The 27,133-nt window shown below is 47.0% G+C and overlaps 1 protein-coding gene across 1 annotated transcript; it reads left to right on the top strand.

Moving 5' to 3' along the window:
• The first annotated feature begins 2,674 nt into the window (after positions 1–2,674).
• CD8B (CD8 subunit beta) lies at positions 2,675–20,944 on the top strand. The gene is made up of 6 exons (XM_052649326.1): positions 2,675–2,744; positions 6,179–6,538; positions 11,912–12,001; positions 15,326–15,415; positions 17,371–17,407; positions 20,591–20,944. Exons 1-6 carry the CDS (start codon positions 2,702–2,704, stop codon positions 20,601–20,603), a joined length of 633 nt encoding a protein of 210 aa, XP_052505286.1. The 5' UTR covers positions 2,675–2,701; the 3' UTR covers positions 20,604–20,944.
• Positions 20,945–27,133: the final 6,189 nt, after the last annotated feature.

Consider the following 27,133-nt stretch of genomic DNA (forward strand, 5'->3'; position numbering starts at 1 on the left):
TAAATAAAAGACACCCAAATTGAAAAGGAAAACTATCTCTGTTCTCATACGGCATGATCCTGTATGTAGAAAATCTCCAAGAATCCACACACGAAAAAACTATTCCAGCTAATAAACATTAAGCAAAGTTGTAGGGTACAAGATCAACACACAAAAATCATTGTTTCTATACACCAACAATGAGCAATCTAAAAAGGAAATGAAAATAATTCAACTTACAATAGCATCTAAAAAACTATAATACCAAAGAATAAGTTTAACCAAAACAGTGAAGTACTTGTACACTGAAATAAAAAATAAAATGCTAAAGGAAAATAAAGAAAACCTTAATAAATGAAAAAATATTCTGTGTTCATGGAATGGAAAATGTAATATTGTTTAAATGGCAATTCTACCCAAAGCAATCTACAAATTCAAGGCAAATCCCATTAAAATTTCAACATTTTTTTTTTGGCAGAAAGGGAAAGGCTGATTCATGTGGAAATATAAGGGGTCCCAAATATTTAAAAAGAACAGTGCTAGGCAACTCACATGTCTCCACTTTAAAACTTACTACACAACTACATGTATTGGGTTTTGTCGTTCAAAGAAAGGCCTGAGAGCCAGAAGGCCAATGGTGTAGATTTCAGTTCTAGTGCAAAGGCCTGAGAACCAGGAGTGCTAAGGGCAAGAAAACATCAATGTTCAGCACAGATGGACAAGCAGAAAGGGGGCAAATCCAACTTCCCTCCACCTTTTTGTTTTACTCAGCCTTTCAACACATTGGATGTTACTCACTCACACTAGGTTGGACCATCTACTTTACTCAGCCCACTAATTCACATGCTACTCTCTTCCAGAAAAAATTTCACAGACACTCCCAGAAGTAACATTTAATCAGGTATCTGGGTATCTGTGGTCTGGTCAAGTTGACATAAAATTGGCCATTACACTACAGTAATCAAAACAACGTGTTGCTGGCATGATGGTAGACATATACATCAATGGAACAAAACTGAGAGTCTAGAAATAATCCCATACCTTTGGTCAACTGATTTGCAACAAGCATACTAAAATTTTTCAATGGGAGAAGAACAGTCTTTTCAGCAAATAACACCATAACAACTAGATATCCACTTGCAAAAAAAATGAAGTTAGACCCCTATTTCACACTGTATATAAAAGTGAACTCAAAATGGATCAATAACTGAATTATAAGAACTAAAACTATAAAACTCTTAGAAGAAAATTTCAGGGTAAATCTTCATGATCTTGTATTCAGCAATTGATTCCAAATACAAGACCAAAAGAAAAATAGAAATATTGGACTTCATCAAAATTTGAAATTTTATGCATTAAAATACATTATTAACTAAGTGAAAAGACAACTAGCAGTATGGGAGGTAATAGTTGCAAATCATATATCAGAGAAGAGTCTAGTATCCAGAATATATAAAGAGCTCTTAAAATTCAACAACAAAAAGAAAACCTAAAATTTTAAATGGGCAAAAGATTTGAATAGACATATAAATAAGAAATACAAATGGCCAAGAAGCATATGAAAAGATATCTAACATCATTAGTCATTAAGAAAATGCAAATCAAAACCACAATAAGATACTACCTCACAGCCACTAGAATGGATGTATTAAAAAAAAAAAAAAAGAATAGAAAGTTACAGGTGTTTGTGAGGATGTGGGGAAACTGGAACCCTCATACATTGTTGGTGGAAATGTAAAATGGCATAGCTGCTATAAAAATAGCTGTAAAAACTCCTCAAAAAGTTAAATACAGAATTACTACATAACATAGCAATTATAATCCTAGGTATAGTGGTGGTGGTTTAGTCACTAAGTTGTGTTTGACTCTTACAATCCCATGGGCTATAGCCCACCAAGCTCCTCTGTCCATGGGATTTCCCTAGCAAGAATACTGAAGTGGGTTGCCATATTCTTCTCCATGGTATCTTCCTGACCCAGGGATCGCACCTGGGTCACCAGGGAAGCTTTGTTGATCAGCTGCTGACTTTCCATTTCAGTGTTATTTTAACAGGAATTACACGTGTGAGAAAGGTAGAGAGCATGATAATTTTCTCAGCTCTTCCGGACTCTGAAGGTCAAGGTCTGGATGTGCCCCTGGCCCAGCCCAGCGCCCCAGCTCACCTTTCTCAGCATCAGACTCTGTGTCACTGTTAGTTAGCTTTCTTTCACCCTCTCAAGTGTGTGCTCTTGAGGGCAGGGCCTGGGTCTTGGTCACTCCGGGCCCTGCTGGCCCGGGGGCACCCAGAAGGCTCTCTCGGTTAAGAAACGACTCAAAAAGGAAGGAAGTGACCGGAGTTAGGGTCATGCTCCATCAGCACTCTCGAGGGACCCTCCTGAGCACCCTGACTTCTCTGAGCCTCAGCTGCTTCATCTGGAGTCACATAGAGTCATGACCCTGTTCTGACCTCCCAAGGCAGAGAGCGATCCCACACGCGCGATCGCTTGGAGCGGGAAACGGCGTAGCCTCCCTACTGGAGGAAACGCAGCCAAGACGTTTGAAATGCGTGGAGGATGAGGGCGGAGACCTCCCCATCCTCACACCAGACTCCCGCCCTCTCCCCGGCCAGGGCCCTCCCTCCCCGCTCCCCGCTCCCTCCTCCACCCCCACCCCGCCCCCAACTGCCCCGCCCGGACCTTCTCAGCCGAGCGCCGCTGGGACCGGGTGTCCCGGGCACGCCAAGATGCAGGCGCGGCGGTGGCTCCTCCTCGCCGCGCAGCTGGCAGGTAAGGCGGGGATACCCTGGGGGCGCGGGGCTGGATGCGAGGGCTCTGCGCTGGGCGCGGGAAGGGCCTGAGGCGTGAAGTTTAGGCAAAGCTGTCCCCGCAGGATGCCGTACCCAGGCCCCCGATCTGCAGGGGCACCCGGGAGGCAGCCTTGGTCCCTGGGGGTGGAAAACCTCCCAGGGAGCCCATCACCCCCAGGAGTCCCCAGAGCCTCTGCACTGAGGCCACCTCTGCCCCCAAAGCCTGAACCTAGGAAAACAGAGACCGGAAGAGAGGAGGGAGAGTTGAAGGAGATGGAAAAGAAGAAAAGAGATGGGGAGGTCGGAAAGGAAAGACATATGCCAGGGCCCCAGTTCTGGCTTTGGTGCCCATCTCTTGGCCCAGGGTTCCATAGACACATTTTGATTACTTCCGGGGAAGTATCTGTAGGACAGTTCGCCAAATACCAGGCTGTTGCCAGTTTTCAGACAGGTGTGGCAGCAGGGTGCCCCCCCAGGGTGACTTCGTTCCTGAATATTCCCCCGGGTTGGGTACTGTGGGCAGTGTAGCTTCCAGAACAAGCAGCGATGGAGTTGGAATGTTGGAACAAGAACAGAGCAGGGAGTCTGTCCCTCTGGCCAGCCCAGTCAGTCTGTCTTGTAGAAGAAATCCCTCCCCACTCCAAACTGCCCACTAACTAGTGGTTGATTTGCTCTCTAATCCAAAAATTCCCAAACTGGTCCTCCTGCCAAGGTGGCACGGCCTGCCAGCCTGGCTCTGACCTAGTGAACTCAATGGCATCTCTAGCAGAAGCTAGTCTAGGCCATTCAAAGCGACTAGAGTTACTGCGGATCATTTTCGAAAGAGCAGGTCCCTCTGAGTGGGATCACTGGGTGATTGAGACGATGAAATGAATCACTGAGACGATGAAATGAATCAAATGAGACCCTGCGTGTGGCAAGGCCTGGCCTTGGGACCGGAGCACACACGGGACTCGACCACAGCCAGGGGTTCCGTCTCCAGGGGCTGAAAAGCAAGTGGGCGTGAGAGAAACCAGGGTGTGTCTGAGCCAGGAAGTCTTCGAGTCAGGACGCAGGCAAGGATCTACACAAAGACCCCAAAGCCCCTCTGACCTGTCTGTCTCTGGAGGGGGGCCCATTGGGGCTTTCTTAGAAGGTCCTGGGAAGTCTGTGTATTCTCAACCCCGCTATGTGCACATGAGCCCGTGACCGGGATCCTAGAGAGGATCACAGGTTTCCTCATTTCAGAGAGTGACACAAAGCTTAGGTTCTGGGGTCCCAGACCTGGGTTTAAATCTGAATCTACCACATAGAGGCCGTATGACCTTAAGCAGGTCGTTAACCTCCCTGAACCTCTGTTTCCTCGTGTGTAAAATGGGTGTTATCTCCTCCCGAAATTTTGGTGAGAATAAATGAGATAATGCATAAACCATGTTCAGCACAATTTGATAAATATTGGCATTATCAGTTCTTTTTTAAAATTTATTTACTTTTGGCTCCACCACACAGCATCTGGGATCTTAGTTCCCCAACTGGGATTCAAGTTGTGTCCCCTGCAGTGGAAGGGTGGAGTCTTAATCCCTGGATGCCAGGGAAGTCCCTATCCGGTTCTTATTGTCTTCCCCAGGAGGTCAATGTCCCCAACAATGGAGAATCTCTACTCTGCTAAAAAGGCAGCATGGTTTTCAGGGAGAGGAGAGAAGGCTCATTAGCCACTTGGGCCCCAGGTATCTTTTCATTCTCAGTGGGAGTAAAAGCTTAGAGTGATCTGTGATGGGAGTCCAGAAGTTTGCTTCTTCAGTGTTAGAGAAGATCAAGGCCAAGGAACCTGAGCCCCAAGTAGGATTATGAATGTGGGCTTGTTGTTCAGTCGCCAAGTCATGTCCCACTCTTTGCGACCCCATGGACTGCAGCATACCAGGCCTCAGTCAGTCCCACACCATCTCCCAAGGTTTGCACAAGTTCATGTCCATTGAATCGGTGATGCCATCCAACTGTCTCATCCTCTGTTGTCCTCTTCTCCTTCTGTCCTCAATCTCTCCCAGCATCAGGGTCTTTTCTAATGAATGTGGGTTCAGAAAGGCTTGGGTACACACACACATACACACACACGCATGCACACACAAACATCCTCTGCCCATCCAAGCCTATATCTTCTCTGGGGTTCAGTGCTCCCGGATCTAGGTCCTGGTCTGCAGAGTCTTCTCTGCCCCACAGCTAAAATGAAAGCTTTACCAAGTCAGGTTCCGTTCCAGTAGCAACTGCTGAGAGGTGTCACATAGATGATGATTTACCCGAGTACAGTGAGGTTCAGTTTGCAGTGCTTATTTGGACATTCTGAGTCTTGGAGGTGGCTCAGTGGTAAAGAATCCGCCTGCCAATGCAGGAGACCCCAGTTCAGTCCCTGGGTTGGGAAGATTCCCTGGAGAAGAAAGTGGCAAGCCAGTACAGTATTCCTGCCTGGAGAATCCCATGGACAGAGGAGCCTGGCAGACTACAGTCTGTGGGGTCACAAAAGAAGTCAGACACTCCACAACTCTAAACAGCAACAACAAGCCTGGGAGGTAGGCAAGACAGCAGCATCAAACCGCCCTCCTTTTCCAGGAAGGAGACAGGGTCCACAACTTGCCAGAGATGCCACAACTGGTGTGGGGCTCAGGCAGGGTTCAAGGCCAGGTCTGTGAGTTCTGCTCTGGGCCTCCTGATCAAGGCCCTACCTGCAGGGCCCATTTGAGCCTGAAGTGAACTCCCAGCACCTCTTCTGGGGTGTCTGTCCCTCCACTTGGGAATGGGGATGCATTACTCCTCAATTACTGGCTTGGGGAGTAATGGGCTGGGATTGTGTCTATGGGGGACAGTGAGCTCCCCTTGCTGGTTGTTGTCACTGTCTGGAGACGGCGACTGGTCCTCTTGTAGGTTGACCAGAGCAGCCAGGTGTTCTGCCAAAAGGCCACCTGGAACCTTTTGAAAGTCTTCATAGAGTGTCCACAGAACAAGGTGAAAGGCAACCAGCTTTGACTTCAGACTGTATCCTTGACTTTGACTCCCGGGTCACTTATTAGCTGTACGCAGGACTTTGAAGAAGGCATTTCAGGCCTCAGTTTCTCATGTGGGGATAAAAATCCTAAAGTAAGTCTGAAGCTTGATGGAGGTAACTTATGCCAAGAGCCAGACATAGAAGCATGCAGTCAACAAGTGGCACTTTTTCCCCTGTCCCCTATGTCAGGCTGGCTTCATGAACAACTGCCTGAGATGATCACCCTGGTGGGTGGGGTGCTCTAAGTCCGGGAACTACCGGCTATATTTCACACAGCCCCTGGGCCCTGCAAGCGGGCAGGCTCTCTCATCACTTCTCCTCTCACGTTTGACTCTGGGACCCCACAACCCCGGCCAAGAAAAGGTGCTGATGGTCTCTGCTCTTTCTGCTTCTCATAGCTCTGCACGGCAGCTTGGCCCTCGTGCAGACCCCTGCATCCTTGATGGTTCAGACCAACCAGACGGTGATGCTGTCCTGTAAAACCAAAACCTCACCTTCTAACACACGCATCTACTGGCTGCGGCTGCGCCAGGCCCTGAGCGCTAGCAGTCACTATGAGTTCCTGGCCTACTGGGAGTCCACCAAAAAGACTGTGCATGGCAAGGAGGTGGACAAGGAGAAGCTGACTGTGCTTGGAAATTCTCCCCAGAACGTGCTCAAGCTCCAAAGTGTGAAGCCTGCCGACAGTGGTGTCTACTTCTGCATGATCATTGGGATGCCCAACCTGATCTTTGGGACGGGAACTCAGCTGAGTGTGGGTAAGAATCCGGCTCAGTGCTGCAGATGAGCACTGAGTCCTACTGGGTGCTGAGTGCGTGCCATGTCCTGGGACGGCTCCCATTCTCAGCGAGCCCTACTTGGAGGGAGGGGTTGACTTCCAGGCGCAACAGCGCTACTGGTCTCTTTTTTTTCATGACTGAAAGCTGCATTTGAAATTTTTTATTTTGTATTGGAGTATAGCCAGTTAACAAACAATACTGTGATAGTTTCAGGTGAACAGGGAAGGGACTCAGCTATACATATGCATGTATCCATTCTCCCCCGAGCTGCCCTCCCATCCAGGCTCCCGCTTAGCACTGAGCAGAGTTGCAGTTGCTGTACAGTCGGCCTTGTTGGTCATCCACTTTAAATATAGCCGTGGGTGTCCATCCTAAACTCCCCTTAGCTATCCCTCCCTCCCATCCTTTCCCCTGGCAACCATAAGCCTCGTTCTCTAATACTACTGTTACAGCAACCCAGAGCCAAGCTGGTGCAAAGGTCGTATGTAGTTATTTCATTTCATGCTATCGACCACACTGGGAGGCAGGTGCTGTTTGATTCCCATTGGAGATGAGATGCTTTGGAGCATTGCTGCTTCTTCCAGTAACAGGGTGGCATTCTAGACCCATCGGAGGCTGAGGCTGGATTGGTCCAAGTCCCGACACCTGCTAGAAGTCCCCTCCCAGTGTGCCCACAGGGAAAGAATATTCTTGCTGCCTGGACATACCCAACAAGAGCATTCATGTTATGCATGGGGGCCTATGGCTTGAACCCACACCCAGAGCTGCAGGGAGCAAGGAGGCTAGACCCCAGACCCAGCTGCAAATTTACCATGTGCCCATGGGCAGGTCACTCCCCTCCCCAGGCCTCAGTTTTCCCATCTGTATCATGGGACTGCTAGGGACCTCCATGATTCCCTCTGGCCCTTAGAAGCTGCAGTTCCTCAGAAGTTAAGTCAGCAAGTGCAGTAAAAATATATTTCAAGCCACAGATGTAATATAAAATTTTCTAGGGAGTTCCCTGATAGGACCCTGATTCAATTCTGGGTCAGGGAACTAGGACCCACGAACCTTGGCAAAAAAAAAAAAAAAAAAATTGTACAAAGTAGCCACATTCAAAAAAAGTCAAAAGACACAAGTGAAATTAATTTAATACGTTTTGTTTAACCCAGTTTATGGACAATATTATTATTTCAGCATGAAATCAGTATGCAGTTAATTACTGATATATTTTACATCTTCTTTTCGTACTAAGTGCTCGATGCGTGTTTCACGCGTACAGCACATCTCGAGGCAGACTGGCCACATTAATGTGTTCTGTAGCACATGTGACCGGTGGCTGCTGTGTTGGACAGTGAGGATTAAACTATCAAAGGTGTAAAGGAATTCTCAAAGGCCAACATCTGGCTTCATCCCCCTCCCCAGATTAACTCATAGTCAAGGCCAGCCCGCAGTGGGCCTCCCACTATCTTGCTTCCCTCTCACCTGAGATCTTCTCAGCTGGAGCGTTGAGAGTGACAGGGGGCCCCCACGAACTGGATCACTCGGCATGGGAGGTGCAGACATAGCAACATAATTAAGACGCAAGCCAGAGTGATGCCCTCTTCACATGTCACCAGCCTCTGATCTTTTTTATTTTTTAACTTTCTATTTTGTATTGGGTATAGCCGATGAACAATGTTGTGATAGTTTCAGGTGAAGAGCGAAGGGTTTCAGCCATACATGGACTTGTATCCATTCTCCCCCAAACTCCCCTCCCATCCAGGCTGCCACATAACATTGAGCAGAGTTGTCTGTGCTGCACAGTAGGTCCTTTTTGGTTATCCATTTTAAATACAGCAGCATGTATGTGTCCATCCCAAACTCCCAAACTGTCCCTTCCTGCCCTGGGTCTAAAATCAGGAGGTGGGGAGGATGGGGAGAACTCTCGCACCAGAAGCTGAGGCATCCCTGGAGGGATGGGTGCTAACTGATTCTTGTATTGAATATTAGGCTCTTCTGAGTTTGGGAGTTGAGTTTGGTTTATTGTTTTTGTCTCTATAAGCCTCACACTTTCCACTCAGAGATTTCAGGGGCTAAGAAAGGTAGATGGTGAAATAAGAAAAACTGGCTTTCAGAAGTTCCCCTCACCTCCTCCACTACCTGCCCACTCCTGGCTTTGATCTTCCCAACCCCCTGACTCTGCCTGGCTCCCCGGGAATGGCAGTCTCTCCCCAGACACGTGCTCCCAACCGTATCATCTCCCCGGGGGTGGGGACTCCAGAGCAAGAGCTCACCCTCTGGCTGGAAGTTCAGGACAGTTTAAAGAGGACTCTTGGATGCTAGTGGTAAAGAACCTGCCTGCCAATGCTGGAGACATAACGGATGTGGATTTGATCCCTGGGTCGGGAAGATCCCTTGGAGGAGGGCAGAGCATTCCATTCCAGTATTCTTGCCTGGAGAATCCCCAGGGACAGAGGAGCCTGGCAGGCTACAGTCCTTAGGGTCGCATAGAGTTGGACACGACTAAATCAACTTACCATGCACTTGGATGGCAGAGAAAGTATTGGGGGGAAGATAGGCTTTTTTCAGGCACATCAAGACACCATGGGCTCAAAAGTCCTGCCCTTTTCAAAGAGGAGAGAAGTGGGGAGATTTGAACTGGGTGCTTCATTCACGTCCGACTCTTTGCAACCCTGTGGACTGTAGTCCGCCAGGCTCTTCTCCGTGAGGATCCTTCAGGCAAGAATACTGGAGTGGGTTGCCATGCCTTTCTCTTGGGGATCTTCCTGACCCAAGGACCAAACCCACGTATCTTACATCTCCTGTATTGGCAGGTGAGTTCTTTACCACTAGCGTCACGTGGGAAGGTGAGGGTGGGTGATCAAGAAGAATAAAGGACTCCTGACTCTGGGCAAGAAGACATTAAAATCCAAAGGTGGGACTTCCCTGGTGGTCCAGTGGTTAGGACTCCATGCTCCCAAGGCAGGGGATGTGGGTTCGATCCCTGGTCAGGGAACTGAGAGCCCACATGCCACGTGGTGTGGCCAAAAATTTTAAAACAAAAATTAGAACAAGTTCCCCCACAAACCTCCCAGCAGCCCCAGGCCACTGGGGTCTGTAGATCTGCCCCCTGCAGGTTCACCACTGCCCCAATGGGGGCCTGTAGGAAGGAGGGAGATGAACACTTCCGGAGCAGCGAGGACTAAAAGGGCTAAGGGAAGGCCAGGCTGAGACACCCCAGCTGAGGGCCGGGCTCCTCCCAGGCTTTCAGGACATGAGACTAAGGCCGTTCTCCCTGAACCGTTTCCTTCAACATCCTGATGACCTGACGTGCCTAACCTTTAAAATGTATTTATTTATTTGTTTGGCTGCATCAGGTCTTAGTTGCCTCACGTGGGATCTTCGCTGCATCACGCAGGCTCTTTCGATGCGGTGCTCAGGCTCCCTAGTTGTGGGGCAGGCTCCAGAGAGCCCAGGCTCAGTATTTGTAGCACGTGGGCTTAGCTGCTCATGGCATGTGGGATCTTAGTTTCCTGACCAGGGATCAAACCCACGATTCCTGCATTGCAGGGCAGATTCTTTACCACTGGACCACCAGGGAAGTCCCCGTGCTTAACTTTTTGTCAAAATACATTTGGCCGTTAGGAATGTGTGGCTCGAGAATCTAATATAGGCATTCTTTGGCTCAGATGCTGGCCCTGCTGTTTATTGGCTCTTGAACTTGAGCAAGTTCAAATAAGCAACTTGAACTTATTTCAACCCTCTGAGCCAAGGTTTCTGGGGATAAAATGGAGAAACTAGTGCCCATCCCCAGAGTTATTGGTTCAGTAAGCTTAAGCTGACGTGCTTGGCACAACCACTAGCAAGAGGTAGGAGCTTGGTAAGGGTTAATTCTGGTTAGCTAGGTCTTCTTGAAACCCCCCAGATCATGCAGAGCAGGGGGCACAATTTCTCTACTGCCCATGTCTCAGGGTGGTGAGGGTCCAAAGGGCCAACATTTTATACGGAAGATGCCAGACCCGAAGGATCAAACACTGGCTGCCCCTCCCAGTGCCCTTGACTCTAGAGTCCAAGTTCGCATGTCACACGATTCCCTCTCCTACTATTTTGCAGAAAATCAGTGAAATGTCCTTCCCCGGCTGTCAGAGGCAGGGGGTTGGATTCTCGAGCCTCGGGTGTCTCCCTTTGCCCTGTGGGCTTGTCTGCCTGCCCTGTCCCACCACTTCAGTCATATGACAGTGGATTAGAATGAAAGAGAGGCGTTACCCACCAGGAGTCAGGAGAGGAGCTTGCGGACCCCCGCCGGGCCCTTTTCTTTGTGGGGCCTCGTAGGGGTCAGTCCCTTACATCACTAGTGTTCACCTTTGAAATTAAAGGTTGAGACTAGTCTAAAAGTCCCTCTGATAACATATGTTTGCTTGGCTTTTTTTTTTACTTGGTTGAGCGCCAAAGCATGTGGGATCTCAGTTCTTTGACCAGGGATCGAACCTGTGCCCCCTGCCATGGAAACACAGATTCTTAACCCCTGAGGTTGAGAAAGAAAATCTCAACTTGCACAACCTCCCAACCTGCTTGGTATTGTCCACCATCTCCTTTCTTCCAGCTTTTTCCGCACAAGGAGGAGGGCTCGGGGGCTGGTTGTGCCAAGGGCTAAGGGACTCCAGATGTAGCTCAAGATCTTCAGCGAGGTGAAGCCATCCCTACTACTCACTTTGCTGGGCTCACTGTTCCCTTTCATTCTCACAACCACCTTAGAAAGGAGATGGGGGTCACCTGACAGAGAAGCGATAGGACTTGCCCCTAGTCATTACTGTTGTTCAGTTGCTAAGTCGTGTCTAACTCTTTGCAACCCCACGGCTACAGCACACCAGGCTCCTCTGTCCTCCTCTGTCTCCTGGAGTTTGCTCAATTCATGTCCATTGAGATGGTGATGCTCTCTAATCACATTCTCACTGCCTCCTTCTCCTTTGACCCAGCATCAGGGTCTTTTCCAGTGAGTCAGCTCTTCAAATCAGGTGGCCAAAGTGTTGGAGCTTCAGCTTCAGCATCAGTCCTTCCAATAAATATTCAGGGTTGGTTTCCTTTAGTATTGACTGGTTTGATTTCTTTGCAGTCCACACAGTGGTTGATCAGGGGTCTTTTCATATCTGGGTGGCTCCAGAGACCCTCTCTCCAGGACACCAAGTCGACCTCCATCTCTGAGCCCTCAGATCCATCTGAGAATTACTAGATCAAAAATCCCATTGATCTGTGACCTTCAAGCCCGTGACAACCTAGGAAACACTGAGAAGGATTTTAATACCTGAGTATCAGACATGCAGTTTTAAGTTTTGTCTCTGAGTCCACCTGCTGTTTACCTGGCTAAGACGTGTGTCTTGCTTGTTTCTGCAGTTGATGTACTTCCTACCTCTCCCCAGCCAACTCAGAAGACCAGCCCTAAAAAGAAAGTGTGCCGATCCCCAAACCCGGCGACTCGGAAACGTGAGTTCTCCCATTCCTCTGGATTCTCAGAAGCACAGCCAACACTCTTTCTCCCCCTCTCCCTCCCTTCCTTCCATAAACTCTTCCCAAGTGTGGACTCTAGCCTGTTTCTCTAGCCCTGAGCTGGAGTCTAAAGGAGAGCTGAGTGTGATAGCAGTGCTGTTTTCCAATCGCTCATATTCTCGTGCAGGCCACGCTCGTAAATCGTCACAGGACAAAACTTAATGAAGGACTCAGTGTTCAGTCGCTAAGTCGTGTCTGACTGTTTGCAACCCCATGAACTATAGCCCGACAGGCTCCTCTGTCCATGGACTTTCCCAGGCAAGAATACTGGAGTGGGTTGCTGTTTCCTTCTCCAGGCGATCTTCCCCAACCAGGGATCGAACTTGCATCTCCTGCATTGGCAGGCGGATTTTTTTACCACGAAGATACCCGCGCCCCTGATGAAGGATCTATCTGCCCAACACTTGCACACGAATGTTCCCAGCAGCATTATTCTTTGTTTCTGTTGTTGTTAGGTTGTTGTTTGTTCTTTGGCTGTGCTGGGTTTTCACTGCTGCACAGGCTTTTCTCTAGTTGTGGTGCACAGGCAAGGAGCAACTTTCCCTGGAGTCACATTTTGGGGAGGTGATCACACTTCACCGAGGACCTTTAGCTGTGTCTAGGTCTCTCGTTCAGGTCATAGCTCAGGAGGCCTCCGCTGACCCCTCTCTGCCCAGAAGAAAGGGGACTTTCTACCTTCCACATCCCTGCAGCTTATGCCCACCTCCATTACTTAAAACTTTATCCTGACATAATCTGCATGTCATAAAATTCACCCATTTTAAGTGCACGACTCAGTGATTTTTAATAAATTTACCGAGTAATGCAACCATAACCACAAACTAGTTTTAGAACGTTTCCATCAAACTCTCAGATCCCTTGTGCCTATTTATAGTTAATCTCTGTCCCCTTCCCAGCCCCTGGCAACTGCTAATCTACATTCTGTTGCTATAGATTCATCTCTCCTGAACATTTCATACAAATGGAGTCATATGGTATATGGTCTTTCGTGCCTGGTTTCTTTCACTTCACATCACTTTTCTGAGGTGCATCCAGGTTAGGAAACCCATGGAGATGAGAGGGAGGCAGACAGAAGCTTCACGTCTCAGAAGGGAAAAGGGCCTCCCAGGGCCTCTCACCAAACTTTCCTCTCCGCATGGCACCATCCAGCCTTGGTGATGTTGGTTCCCTCCCCAAGAGCAGCCCATGCCATTTCCTTCCTCCCTTCCCCACCCCGCCCCGCCCCACCACCTCTCCTGCCCTAAAGCTGTAGCCATGAGACTGGCAGGACTATAGAACTCAGGGGACTTGAGTCTGTATCCAGGCCCTGCTTTTTACTATCCAGATCGCCCTGGGCAGGTAATTGAACTTCTTTGAATCTTGTTTTTTCTGAACTGTAAAATGAGAGATAAAAATGATAGTAATCCCTTCCTTCCTCACAAGATGGAAGTTTGCAAGTTAGTACTGTACTTGACACGTAACAGATCTTCGGTAAACGTTCTACCCCTTCTCTGACATCCAAAACTCTTTCTTTTTCAACCTTGGGCATCCGTCTGCAGCCTTGCCATTTTCACCCATGGGTCCTGATTCTTCCTGCTTTGCTATTCACAAGGACCAGTCGCAGGGAAAGAAAGTATCAGAGAAAGATTTGGGGTATCAGTTTATATTTGATATAAACTCTGCTGTTTACATAATTTACAAAATGGGCAGAAGGACAAATAGGCAACCCATAGAAGAAAAATCATGCATGGTCAGTACATGAAAATAGGCTGAAACTGGCAAGTAGGAAATTGAAATGAAATATCATTTTTCACCCACTGCTCTGCAAAAATTAAAATCTCTGATAATGTCAGGGGTAGGCAGGGTACATGACTGGTGATTAGGAATGGAAATCAGTGAAGCCTTTTTGGAAGGCATTTTACCGTATCTGTTATTATTGAAAATGGATGTAGTCTATGGTTAGTTGTTCTTGTTTTCAGTATCTGCCTTGGGCAGGCTCCTGCACAGGGAAACATACCTGGATGTTCTCTGCAGCCTTATTTGTAAAATGCAAAAAACAAACAAAATGTACATTAATGGCTAAATAATCCATGGTACAGCCATACTTCAGATGGCATGCTGTTAGAAAAAAGAATATGCTGGCATGTTTAAGAAAAAAGCCTGGTTGCAGAACAATTTGTACCGTATAAGCCTCTGTATTTTTAAAACTATATGTGCTACAATGAACATTGGGGTACATGTGTCTTTTGCAATTATGCTTTTCTCAGGGTATATGTCCAGCAGTGGGATTGCTGAGTCATAGTGGTTTCATTTTTAGTTTTTTAAGGAATCTCCATACTGTTCTCCATAGTGGTTGTATCAGTTTACGTTCCCACCAACAGTGCAAGCGGGTTCCCTTTTCTCTACACCCTCTCCAGCATTTATTGTAGACTTTTTGGTGATGCCCATTCTGACCAGTGTGGGGTAATGGGAAATTGCTGTATAGCACAAGGAGCTCAACCTGGTGATCTGTCAAAACCTAGACAGGTGGGAGGGAGGTTCCAGAGGGAGGGGACCTATGTATACCTATGACTGACTCATGTTGATGTATGGCAGAAGCCTACACAACACTGTAAAGCAACTATCTCCAATTAAAACTAAATTAAAAAAAAAACTGTATGTGATGTGTCTATATAAATTACATATATGTATATGCAAATTAACAATGGTAGTTACTTCTGTGAAGGAGCTACAGTGAATATATATTCAGCTATTTCTTCTAAAATTAAAAATGTTTTTAAATAAATAATAAAAATCCCGTTAACAGGCATGCAAATTGTCTATCTCATTTTGAACAAAAGTAGCTACTGAGTATATTAACTGTTTAAATTTGGATGTGGGATCTGAAGATTGGGCTTCTCTGGTGGCTCAGACAGTAAAGCATTTGCCTGCAATGTGGGAGACCCAGGTTCGATCCCTGGGTCAGGAAGATTCCCTGGAGAAGAAAATGGCAACCTACTCCAGTATTCTTGCCTGGAAAATTCCATGAATGGAGGAGCCTGGTGGGCTACAGTCTATGAGGTCGAAAAGAGTCAGACACAACTGAGTGACTTCACTTTCAGTTTCCTGAAGTTTTATATATGAAATGATTTCAATATGTTTAAAGAGCCTAGAAAAGACTAGAAGGAAGCGTGCAAAAAAGTGGTATTCTCTGAGTGGTGGGTGGGGCTTCCTGTGGATTTTTCCTTCTTTGTGTTTATCTGCACGTCTCAAATGTTCATTCAACATGCGTGTATTTTCCAGGTCTGTCCTGTGCCCCGCTCATCACCGGCCTCCTGGTGGCCGGTGTCCTGATTCTTCTGGTGTCCTTGGGTGTGGCCATCCACCTGCGCTGTAAGTTGTGTCCTCTTGGGCCGCCATGTACACGTGTTTGCTCAGTCGCTCAGTCGTGTTCTACTCTTGCAACCCCAAGAACAGTAGCCTGCCAGGCTCCTCTGTCTATGGGATTTCCCAGGCAAGAATACGGGAGTAGGTTGCTGTTTCCTTCTCCAGGTAGATTCTTTATCACTGAGCCACCTGGCAAGCCTGGGTCTTCATGGTGACTCCTTTTGCTGCTGGATGTGTCCCCGAGGGTCCTTTCTTCTCTAGGGGAACAGGGCAGGTGGCAGCTGGTGGGAAGTTTGCTCCTCCAACCCCAAACCCATGATAATTCTGAGAAGTGATTCTTGGCCTGAGGCCAAGCTGCAGGAGTCAGAGACCACCCCATCTCTGGAGTCAGACAAACCTGGATTCGAATTCAACTCTTGATCTAGCGACTTGGGCAGATGCCCTGGCCCCACTGAGGCTCAGCAGCCCTACCCAGGGTAACCATATTACCTACCTCCCCGGCTTGTTTTTGTAAAGTCCTGCCCGAGGGCATGGTATTGTGTAAGCAGGAACACCGGGGAGCAGTTGGGGGTGGAAATAGTGCATGGAAATTACACTGGGGGTTGCATTTCGCTCCCCAGAACTAGAAATCCTCCCCTGAGGCTGTTGGGAAATTCAGAGATGGTTTGCTGTTCTCGGCCACTTCAAGGGTAGGATCACCTCCTTCTTCGGGCCCCCAGGGGAGCCGGTGGCTCAGATAGTAAAGAATCTGCCTGCAATGCAGAAGACCTGGGTTTGATCCCTGGGTTGGGAAGATCCCCTGGAGAAGGGAATGGCAACCCACTCCAGTATTCTTGTCTGGAGAATTCCATGGACAAAGGACCTGGTGGGCTACAGTCCATGGGGTCACAAAGAGTCAGACTTGACTGAGAAACTAGCACTTTCACTTTCAGGGTAGTTTCAGGGAAGGCCAGCACCCCAGAGCCCCAGACTCTCCTCACCGGTGCCACTCTGGGCTTGAGCGAGCCACTCACCCTCTCTGGGCTTCTATAAAATGAGAGGGGTTGGGCCACTGGAACATGGACTAGGTCAGTGGCTCTTTCATAAGTCACAGACCCTTTTGAACATATGATCGCAATTATGCACCCCTCTACAGGAAAATGCATGGTGTGCACACTTTTGCATATAATTGCCACCCCAAAAAGGATCCATTTACTTCATTCTAAGAACCATTAGAGCTCAGGGGTCTGCTAACATTTTGCTCAATGAACTCATCAGTGAAAAAAATCTTTTAATTATTAATACTAACTGCAACTAACTGTATTTTTAATATGTTATGTATGTATGTATATATTTAATATATACTTATAATATTTATTTAATAAATTATTAACATTTACATTACCTGGGTTTATTTAATATGTTGCATTAGCCAAAATGTTGGTTCAGATTTCTCTGTACCATCTTAGAGAAATCCCAAATAAACTTTTTGGCCAACTGAATACTGTGTATATTCTTAAATGTTCTTCAGAAATAAAAAGGATGAGATAAACATGAAAATACACATGCTCATATTTCCTTCTTACATTCCAAGGGGAAGTCTTGCACACCCCCGGAGTCCACAAGCTCTGGTTTAAGACCACCTGTCTGTACAGCCTCTCCTTCGTGACCTGCCATGAAGGGCAAGATGGTGCATTCAAGGGCATACAAACAATCACGCACTAGCTACAGGATTTTAAGCAAGTTACTCAGTTACACACTTGCTCTCTAGAGCAGTTTCCCCATATGCAAAATGAGATAATAAAATTCAACTCATAGCATTAAAGGAGTTAAAACCCATGAAATGTTTGGAGCAGAGCCTGGAACCAAAAGAAGTGGTTCCAGGTGTTCCCTGTCCCTGTCATCACTCTGCTTGCTCTCTGGGGCTTGGTATCTGCAGTTCACAACCCATATCAACCAGCACTTTTGTTTTCTCCTTCCAGGCCTGCAGATGAGAGCCCGGCTTCGTCTCTTAAAACAGTAAGTGGTTAAGGTCTTAAAGAAGTGCCCAGCCGGCAGCCCTAGGTGTGACCCTGACTTTCTCACCCCTGGTGGCTGCTCACAGGCATCTGAGGAGCCCCAGCCAGACACCACCTTCAAAAACTCACACGCTGTATAAGTAGATGGGGTGATGGAGTTCAGGCAAAGAGAGAAACTAAGCAAACAGAATACTGGCTAGTTGTTTAACTTTATGTCAAGTGTGCTGAGATTTAGCTCTTAGCTTTTCTGAGGATAACAGTGAACTCTTTTCTTTTTTTTTCCTAATTGCAATATGGTTGATTTACATTGTTGCATTAGTTTCAGGTGTACAGCAAAGTGATGCAGTTATATATATTTTATTTTTCAGATTCTTTTCCACTATAGGTTATTGACTAAGCAATCAACTCCTGCTTGGTTAGAACCAGTAGGATATCCCAAACTTTTGCCACCTGTTATTTCATTAAACTTGGTCCTGTATGACATAAGAGGTTTATTTTTACACATCAAGACCTGCTCAAAGCATTTTGGGCTGTAGAGAGCAGAATGTAACTTGAAGACAAGTCAGCTGACCCCCACAGGCAGTGGAATTCCTTCCTGGCTAGTGTTGTGTTGCACTTGACCCCACCTGGGTCCCAGAAGTCAGCAAATCCACCGGCTGAGTCACACAGACACAGGGGCAACAGGCTTGCTCTTTAGGCCCACTGAACTGTGTAAGCTCCAGCAGAAGCCAAGGCTGCTTGCTGCTTCCATACTGAAGGGCTTCTGGACCACTATTTGGACATGGGCAGTGCCCTTGGACTGATTTTTCTGCCTCAAAACAAAGATAGTTTCACATTTACCTATCTCATTAATTACATTCCCCTCTATGTAGAGGTGTTTGAAAAAAAAAGAAAGTTCCTGCCCCTAGATTGAGGATCAAGAGCTCTGGCTCCATTCACGCAGATCTTGGTTTGAATTCCGTCTGCTACTCACCATCCTTGTGACTGTCAAGGCAAGTCACTTGGCCTCTCTGAGCCTCTGATCCCTCATCTATAAAATGGGACAGCAGTAACAACCACATGGCTATTGTAAGGACTTACTGGGGAAACACCTTCCAAGTGCTCAGCTCCTGTACTCTTGGAGTCCAAGCACCAGCTCATGCTACTTACAAAAGACAATTTTACGAGGCCAACAACCAAGACACAAAATGTTTTCTTGTTGATTATAAATGACATACAATATTATAAGTTTCAGGTGTGCAACATACAAAGTAGTTTTTAAAAGTTTGTTTTTATTTATTTACTTATTTTTGGCTATACTGGGTCTTCATTGCTACACAGGCTTTTTTCTAGGTTAGGTGAGCAGGGGCTACTCTCTAGCTGTGGTGCAAGGGCTTCTCATTGCGGTGGCTTCTCTTGTGGAGCACAGGCTCTAGGGTTCTCGGCCTTCAGTAGTTGCAGCTCCTGGGCTCCAGAGTACAGGCTCAGTAGTTGTGGCGCACTGGGCTTAGTTGCCCTGAGGCAAGAGGGATCTTCCTGGATCAGGGATTGAACCTGTGTCTCCTGCATTGGGAGGCAAATTCTTAACCACTGAGCTACCAGGGAAGACCACAATGTACTCTTAAATATTCTGAAATTATAAATTTTCAAATATACTCACTATATGTTCTACATTATCATATACATTGTATTTGTGTATATTTGTACATGTTGTATTATATAGTTGCTTAAACATGCCTGCTACATTTCGTATTTTTTTGATGATAATTTTTTTTTTGGCTGTTGTACTGGGTCTTTATTGCTGCGAGCAGACTGTCTCTAGTTGTGGTGTGCAGGCTTCTCATTGTGGTGGCTTCTCTAGCTTCAGAGCACAAGCTCTGGGCACGTGGGCTTCAGCAGTTGGGGCTCCTGGGCTCTAGAGTGTGAGCTCAGTAGTTGTGGTGCACAGGCTCAGTTGCCTCGCAGCTGGAATCTTCTAGGACCAGGGATCGAACCCACGTCCCCTGTATTAGCAGGCAGATTCTTAACCACTGGACTACCAGGGAAGTCCTTCGATGATCATTTTGATGGTCTGCAATTCTTACTTCATGTGCTAGATTTAGAAACCCTCCCACGTTTAGGAGACAGTAACTTGAGAGTTTTTGTCTCACCCTGGACCTCTGGTGTGTTTCCTTCGTATCTTCCTTGTGGTGACCTTTTATGGAAAATGTCTCCCCGTCAGGGTACTGCCTGTGACTCAGCCTCCCTCCCACCACTTTGTTTTAATTTGTTCCCCTGGTGACTTGATGCCAGTTTAGGGGGAGTCTTTTGCCAGACCTCATGCTGTGGCAAACCCAGGGGTGCTGAGGATCAGGTCAGGCGAGCAAGGGGCTGGGGGTGGCCCTAGGTGGGACCCGAGCCTCTTCACCCTCTTCATTCCAAACAGCTCTCCTCTCATCCATTGCCCATAGTTACACTTACCTGTAAGATGTCATTGAACAAAAGGGTCTGAGGCTAAAAGAAGTTTGGAAACCACCTCTGGGTTTACTCTCACGATCCAGGTGTGGATGAAATAGTCCCTGGGCCTCAAAGAGCAGCTGTTACATATTCAGGTTGCAGTTTGGGGCAGACATTCCCCACCTGCTAACTGGCTTTAGAAAATCATCCAGCAGGTCAGCAGGTCATCTTCCTCTGGTCCCTTAATGCACATGGGTGAATTGCTTATCTTAGAAGGCTCCGCAAGAGGTAACGCTATTCAAAGCTAGAGTTCTTAGAGCTGCATTTTTTTTTAAGCATTTAAATTTTGTGTGTGTGTCTTAAACAATAGTCTTTATGTTTACACAAAGCAGTACAAAGTGAGGCAGTTCCTCAAAAGGTGACTTGGAGCTAGAAAATCCATCCTGAGCGTGAAAGTGTTAGTGTTAGTTGGTAAGTTATGTCCAACTCTTTGCTACCCTATGGACTGTAGCCTGCCAGGCTCCTCTGTCCGTGGGATTTCCCAGGCAAGAATACTGGAGTGGATTGCCATTTCCTTCTCCAGGCATTTTTAATTTTTCTTTAATGACAAAGATGGGCCTTAAAAACATTCTAACACAAAACTCTTGGCCCTAGGCTACTTACTGGGACTGGAGCCCTGCATCCTGAGGAGCTATTTATCTCTGTTATAGGAAATTCAATAGCAATTGCCTGAAAATAAGTGGTTTCACAAGTTTCCCTTTGTTTTAAGGTTTTACAAGTGACCAGAGAATATGTTTTCTGGTGTCCCGCTACAAAAACATTGGTCAGTGATGAGCGAGATCCAGAAGAATGAGAGAGAATGGACACACTCAGCCATGGAACTGTCACTGAAACCGCAGAAGCTGCCTGTTTTTAACTACAGCAAGTTCTTTCTATGGGCCTCCTGCATGGGATCTACTTGTTCATGATCACTGGCAATCTTAGAAAGAAGGCTTCAGAACCCCACGGCACTTCCTGCTACTTGCAAGGCACTCTGGAGGACTGAGTACAGAATGGTGCCCAGTGCACCACTTCTGGCTCCTGTAACTCAGCCCGGGTTGGGCTGGGAACTTTATGTTGACTGTCCAGCCACCACATTTCTTTGCCCAGGTAGGGCAATGACACTGAGACCTGAATCTCTCATGGGATGGTGATAGGATGCGTCCCCTTGGTCTTCCGGGGCTAACCCTTTCCACAGGGTGGCCCCTGAGGGCAGACCCAGATTGGAAATGAGGCTTCCAAGAGGCTGATCTGGCTCTCAGGGTCACTTCAGTTTCTGAGGACCTCCTTTGGGCAGGAACTTGTGGTCTGGGAGACGAGGCCCCTTGATCTCGCACTAGGAAGTTCCGCTTTCACTTCTGCCCTCCCATGGTTTATATATTTCTTTTCTTGCTCGCTGTTCCTTTTATGATAGTATCTTGGTTGAACAATAAAGTCTTGAGTAAAAAAAATGCAGATGGTTCCTGTGATGTAAATGCACAAAAGCTCTTCTATGCGGCGAAGATGTTTGTGCTCAGTTAAAAAGAAATTAATGAGGTTAAAATGACTATGGCTTCATTCTGCATCAAGCTCCTCGTGTGTACGTGCTAAGTTGCTGCAGTTGTGTCCTACTCTGCAACTCTGTGGACTGTAGCCTGCCAGGCTCCTCTGTCCATGGGATTCCCTGGGCAAGAATACTGGAGTGAGTTGCCATTTCCTCCTCCAGGGCATCTTCCCAAGCCAGAATTGAACCCACATCTCTTATGTCTCTTGTATTGGCAAGAGAGTTCTTTACCATTAGAGCACCCTCATTTGCCCCCAAACATGCTGTAGTCCTCTTTGTAGCTGTAGAGAAAGCCTGGAGGGGATGGAAGCACCCAGAGCACCTAGAGCCAAGATGCAGGTGCCTCCAGGGCCAAACCCCGCTCCAGCCCAACCCTCAAACTGCTTTCACTAGCACCTGTTCATTTCTACTGAGCATGAAACCCTGGGGACACCTGGCCATGAGGCAGGAGAACTTGCACCAAAGAAGAAGTGAGAGGGACTTCCCTGGTGGTTCAGTGGTTGGGACTACACCTTCCAACGCGGGAGACGGGTTCAGTCTCCCCAGTTTGGGGAGCTGGGATCCTGCATGACTCCTGGCCAAACAACCAAAGCATAGAACAGAAGCAGCATTGTAACAAACCAAATAAAGACTTTAAAAATGACCCATATCAAAAAATAGAGGCGGGGGGGGAAGGTGAGAGACCTCGGGGTCTCTGCCGCATGTCCATTAATATTTTACTGTCTCTCAGCTTCGGTAGTCAGAGAAGAAAGCTACAAGGAGAAGACGCTGAGCTGGAATGGAGGAGTCATAAGAGCCCTGGATCTTATCTTAGTTTCCCAGCCTGCACTTGAGCAACTTAAGAGCTATCGGGTCAAAGAAGAATTCAGCCTTTGGCCATGTTAATAGAAGCACCTGACCCAGGTCAAAGAAGGAGAGAGTCCCACTGCATTTCCTGGCCTGCCCTGGACTGGGAGGTGTAATTTAAGAAAGGCAATGACAAACCAGGCTCCATGCAGAGGCCTCTGGCAGCCACAGAATGTGACTGTGACTCAGGCTGGTGTGAAACATCTTCTGGCATCTGAAAGGCTCCCTGTGGAGTCGGAGGGCCGGGCAGGTCTAGTTGCGGTAGATGGGAGTCAGAAACGCTTAGATGAAGGAAGTGCGGAAGAGAAGCAAACATTTTCTGCCCACCAACTGTGAGGTCAACACAACAGGTTGTCTTCTGAGGCTGACGGGTCAGCGGAGAGGGCCGAGTTAAGCTAGACCAGAGTCCTCCAGGGTTCACTTTGCTCCGAGATGCCCTATTTAGAAGTGTAGTGTTAGTCGCTCAGTTGTGCCTGACTCTTTGCAACCCCACACACTGTAGCCCACCAGGCTCCTCTGTCCATGGAATTTCCCAGGCAAGAATAATGGAGTGGGGTGCCGTCTCCTCCTCCAGGGGATCTTCCCGACTCAGGAATTGAACCTGGGTCTCCCACATTGCAGGTGGACTCTTTACCATCTGAGCCACCAGGGCAGCCTGGACCGGAGTCCTCCAGGGTTCACTTAGCTCCGAGATGCCCTATTTAATAAGAGACTAAGGCCCAGATGAGTACTCTGCCCTCCCTGAAGGTCACACCCCATCCGCAGAGGAAGTTAAGAGCAGGCCTCAACGGCCTCATCCCTTTACGAGCTCTGCTATTTAACTGTGTCTCCCAGCCGCTGTCTTTGTGGTAGTGTTTAGTTGTTTGCACGTTCTCATGAAGTGAGGTTTGGGGGTCTGGGTGGGGGAGGGGGACCCTCTGTTTTCGGTGCCGCCTGGGCTCCATCTGCCTTGGGAGCCAGGTGTAAAGACTTGGCTGCCAGTGAGGGGGGCTGCGGTGAGGAGGTTTGCACTCAGCATCTGACTCTTGTTTTGAAGAAGTAACAGAGCATTTATTGCTTTCTGTAGGGTTGCTACAGCAAAATATCCAAAAATGTTTCTTGATTTAGCTATCTTTTGACTAGCAGTTTCACTCATCAGTGTGTATCTTAACGAGACACATCCCAAAGTGATGTGGCATAGAAATAGGCATCAGGTTGTTCCTTAGAGTGTTGCCTGTGAGCCACAAATTGGAATCAATCCAAATGTCCTTAAAAAGAGCCAGTTAGATCAAATGCTGTCCAAGGGACCCCATGTAGCTGTGAAGAAAAGAACTGATGCCTATTCACTGCCATCAAATGATGGCCACTACATCTGTATCTATTTTAACATCTGTATGGATTATTCTCTTTTTATTATTTATTTATTTTGGCCTCACTGTGAGGCATGTGGGATCTTAATTCCCTGTTCAGGACTCGAACCTGAGTCCCCTGCAGTGGATGCACAGAGCCTTGACCACTGGAATGCCTAAAAAGTCCCAGATTATTCTCATTTTAAATGTAATACATGGTCATTGTTAAAATTCAACAGGTTTTAACAAACAGGCAAATGTATGTAAGTTAGAAGGCAGGATATGGGTACCCTTGCTGCAAGGATGATCATGAGAAGGGAGCAGAGGTTTGGGGTGCACATGTTTTGTTTTTCCATATGGGAGCTCATCCCAGGGGGGATTCAGCTTGTGAAAAGTCATACAGCTGTATAGTCATGCGATGTCAACTTTCATGTTGTGGCTTAGTCACTAGGTCGTGTCTGACTCTTTTGCGATCCCAAGGACTATAGCCCACCAGGCTCCTCTGTCCATGGAATTTTCCAGGCAAGGATACTGGAGTGGGTTGCCACTTCCTTCCCCAGGCAATATTCCTGACTCAGGGGTTGAACCCACGTCTCCTGCATCGGCAAGCGGATTCTTTGCCACTGAGCCACGTGGGAAGCCCTCAACTTTCACATATAGCTATGGAAATAAATGTACATTATACTTCTATAAAAAAAAAAGAGAGATTTTAAAAATCTAAGTATAGAACATTGCAGAAATGTGTAAAACTGGTATTTTAAACTTTCTTATTCTTCCAAAATGTACTTTTTAAAAAAAATTTATTAAAAATTCTGTGTACTTTTTATTTATTAAAAAATTCTGTCTTATCTTTTTTTAAAATTTATTTCTTTTTACTTAGTTGGTTGTGCTAGGTATTCGTTGCAGCATGTGGAAACTTTTAGTTGCAGGATGTGAACTCATAGTTGGGACATGTAGGATCTAGTTCTCTGACCAGGGATGGAAACCAGGGCCGCTGCACTGGGCCACTGGACCACAGGGAAGTCCCTCTGCATGTACTTTCTAAACCAAAACTCGGAATCTTATAAAATATAATGTATAATATAAAACATAGAACACAGAATCGTTTTGCTTGATTTTTTTTCCCTAATAATATATTGAGACCACTGAACATGTTTGTTCCTATATGCATAAGAAAAGGTCTGGAAAGATCGACTCCAAACTGGTAATGGCAATTACACTGGGGAATTTCCATTTCTATATCGTACATTTCTATGGTCTGTGAATTTTTTTTCCCCACAACAATCACCTATTACTTTTATAATTGGGGAGAAAGAAAAAGCTTGGAAAAAAGAAACAGCTTCTATTAAAAGAGGCTCTGGTGATTGTAATATTAAAAAACTGGAATCAGTTGAAATAACCATCAATGAGGGATTTGTTATTAAATCATGATTTTTAAAAATCTGTACAATGGAAATCAGTGATACACACTGAGGTGGCTGGACAACAGGGTCTTACTCTACCAGCTTTATAACCTTGAGCAGGCTATTTGACCTCTGTGAACCTGTTCTTTCCTTTGAAATGGAGGCTCCAGTGGTATCTCCTTCTTGATCTTGCTGTTGGCCTTGAATGACCACAGATAGGAGGGTCTGGGGCAATGCTGGTTTCCTCCCCTCCCTTCCACTCAGTGGGAAGCAAGGGTGTGCCCCCTCCCCCAGTGGAGGCCAAGTTCAAAGGAGAAAGGAGGCTCTCACATCCCCTTCCCTTACACCCTGACTCAGCCCCACCCCCACCCCCACCCTCTCTACCTGTAGGAAGTGAGCAACTTGTTTTCAGAACGTGATCCCCGGCCCCCCAGTGTGGGCTGCAGAGCTGATCTGAATCCACTACCCCAGTCAAAGGGAAAGAGAGAAAGAGCCCTGTGTTTAGGGGCCTTTCCAGGTGTGGAGGATGAAAGAGATTTCCTCTGTTGCTTCTTGGGAAACCTCCTCAGATGTGTCACCAACACTCCTTGGTGGCTGTGAGTCACTGGTTCCTGGAGTCCTCCCGCGGCAAAGCTCTGTGCATCAACCCCAACAGAAGGAAACCATAGGCCCCAACACTGATGAGTTTGGGATTCCCAGAAATACGTGTGACACATGTGATTCTTATCAAACCGAAAGCAGAAGTGCTGTAAAGGGCACTTCTGTCCCTCGGAGGTCTCATTGGCTCTCCGGAGGCCTGTTTTTTTCCATTAATTGACTGCCTTTTACGTGCAGGTCCTCATCTTAGGACTTCCCTGGTGGCTCATTTGGTAAAGAATCCACCTGCAATGCACGAGATGCAGGTTCAATTCCTGGGTTGGGAAGATCCCCTAGAGGAGGACGTGGCAATTCACTCCAGTAGTCTTGCCTGGAGAATCCCATAGACAGAGGAGCCTGGCAGGCTACAGTCCAGGGAGTCACAAAGAGTTGTACACTACTTAGCAACTCACCACTCCATCTTAGAGTTTATCTCAATTCATATATGATTTTTTTTATTGATTTTCATTGGAGTATAGTTGCTTTACAGTGTCATGTTAGTTTCTGCTGCACAGCAAAGTGAATCAGCTATACATACACATGTATCCCCTCCTTTTTGGATTTCCTTCCCATTTAGGTCACTACAGAGCACGGAGTAGAGTTCCTTGTGCTATACAGTAGATTCCACTTAGTTATCTATTTTGTACATAGTATCAATAATGCGGTGGTGGTGGTTTAGATGCTCAGTCTTGTCCAACTCATTTGCGACCCCATGGACTATAAACCACCAGACTCCTCTGTCCATAGGATTTCCCAGGCAAGAATACTGGAGTGGGTTGCCATTTCCTTCTCCAGGGGATCTTACCAACCCAGGGATTGAACCTGCATCTCCTGCTTGGTAGGTGTATTCTTTACTACTGAGCCCATCAATAGTATATACATGTCAGTTCCAATCTCCCAATTTATCTCGCCCCTTTCCCCATGGTAGCCTTACATTTATTCTCTGCATCTGTGTCTCTATCTCTGCTTTGCAAATAGGTCCATCTGTAACATTTTTCTAGATTCCATACATATGCATTAATAAATGATACTTGTTTTATTCTTTCTGACTTACTTCACTGTATATGACAGTCTCAAGGTTCATATATTATTGATTGCAGACCATCTTCCTTCCTGCCTCTCATTTATGTGAAGAAATCACCCAGTTCTCTCTGTCCAGTTCATGATGCTCTTCCTTAGGTTGCTTGCTGCGGCTTCAAATATATTAACTCCAGCACCTTTGTGTGCTGGTCTGCCCTGTGCTGGGATGAAGGGTGGCCAGGGTGTCACCAACCAGCCCTCCAGACTCATGTCTGCTACAAAAGAGGTTCTAGGCTGGAGCCAATCCTTCATTTCCTGGAGTGAGGGGACAGAGGACTGTGGGAGCCTTCTGGCCCTGTACTGCCACCTGCCCAGATGCTCAGCATTCCCAAGGTCTGGGACCAGAGTCTAAGTGAATAAAAAAACAAACAAGAAGGCTCACCTAGGAGGCCTCAGGCGCCCACAGGCAGAGTGCTCTGATGTCAGTGGGCCAGAAG

This window comes from Budorcas taxicolor, chromosome 11, assembly GCF_023091745.1.
Source record: "Budorcas taxicolor isolate Tak-1 chromosome 11, Takin1.1, whole genome shotgun sequence".
Classification (NCBI taxonomy): Eukaryota; Metazoa; Chordata; class Mammalia; order Artiodactyla; family Bovidae; genus Budorcas; species Budorcas taxicolor.

Excerpts from the sequence above, each read along its gene's own strand:
- CD8B (XM_052649326.1), top strand. The coding sequence starts at position 2,702 with ATGCAGGCGCGGCGGTGGCTCCTCCTCGCCGCGCAGCTGGCAG. Across the intron at positions 2,745-6,178 it reads CCTCGCCGCGCAGCTGGCAG|CTCTGCACGGCAGCTTGGCC; the intron begins GTAAGGCGGGGA and ends TGCTTCTCATAG. Across the intron at positions 12,002-15,325 it reads AAACCCGGCGACTCGGAAAC|GTCTGTCCTGTGCCCCGCTC; the intron begins GTGAGTTCTCCC and ends TGTATTTTCCAG.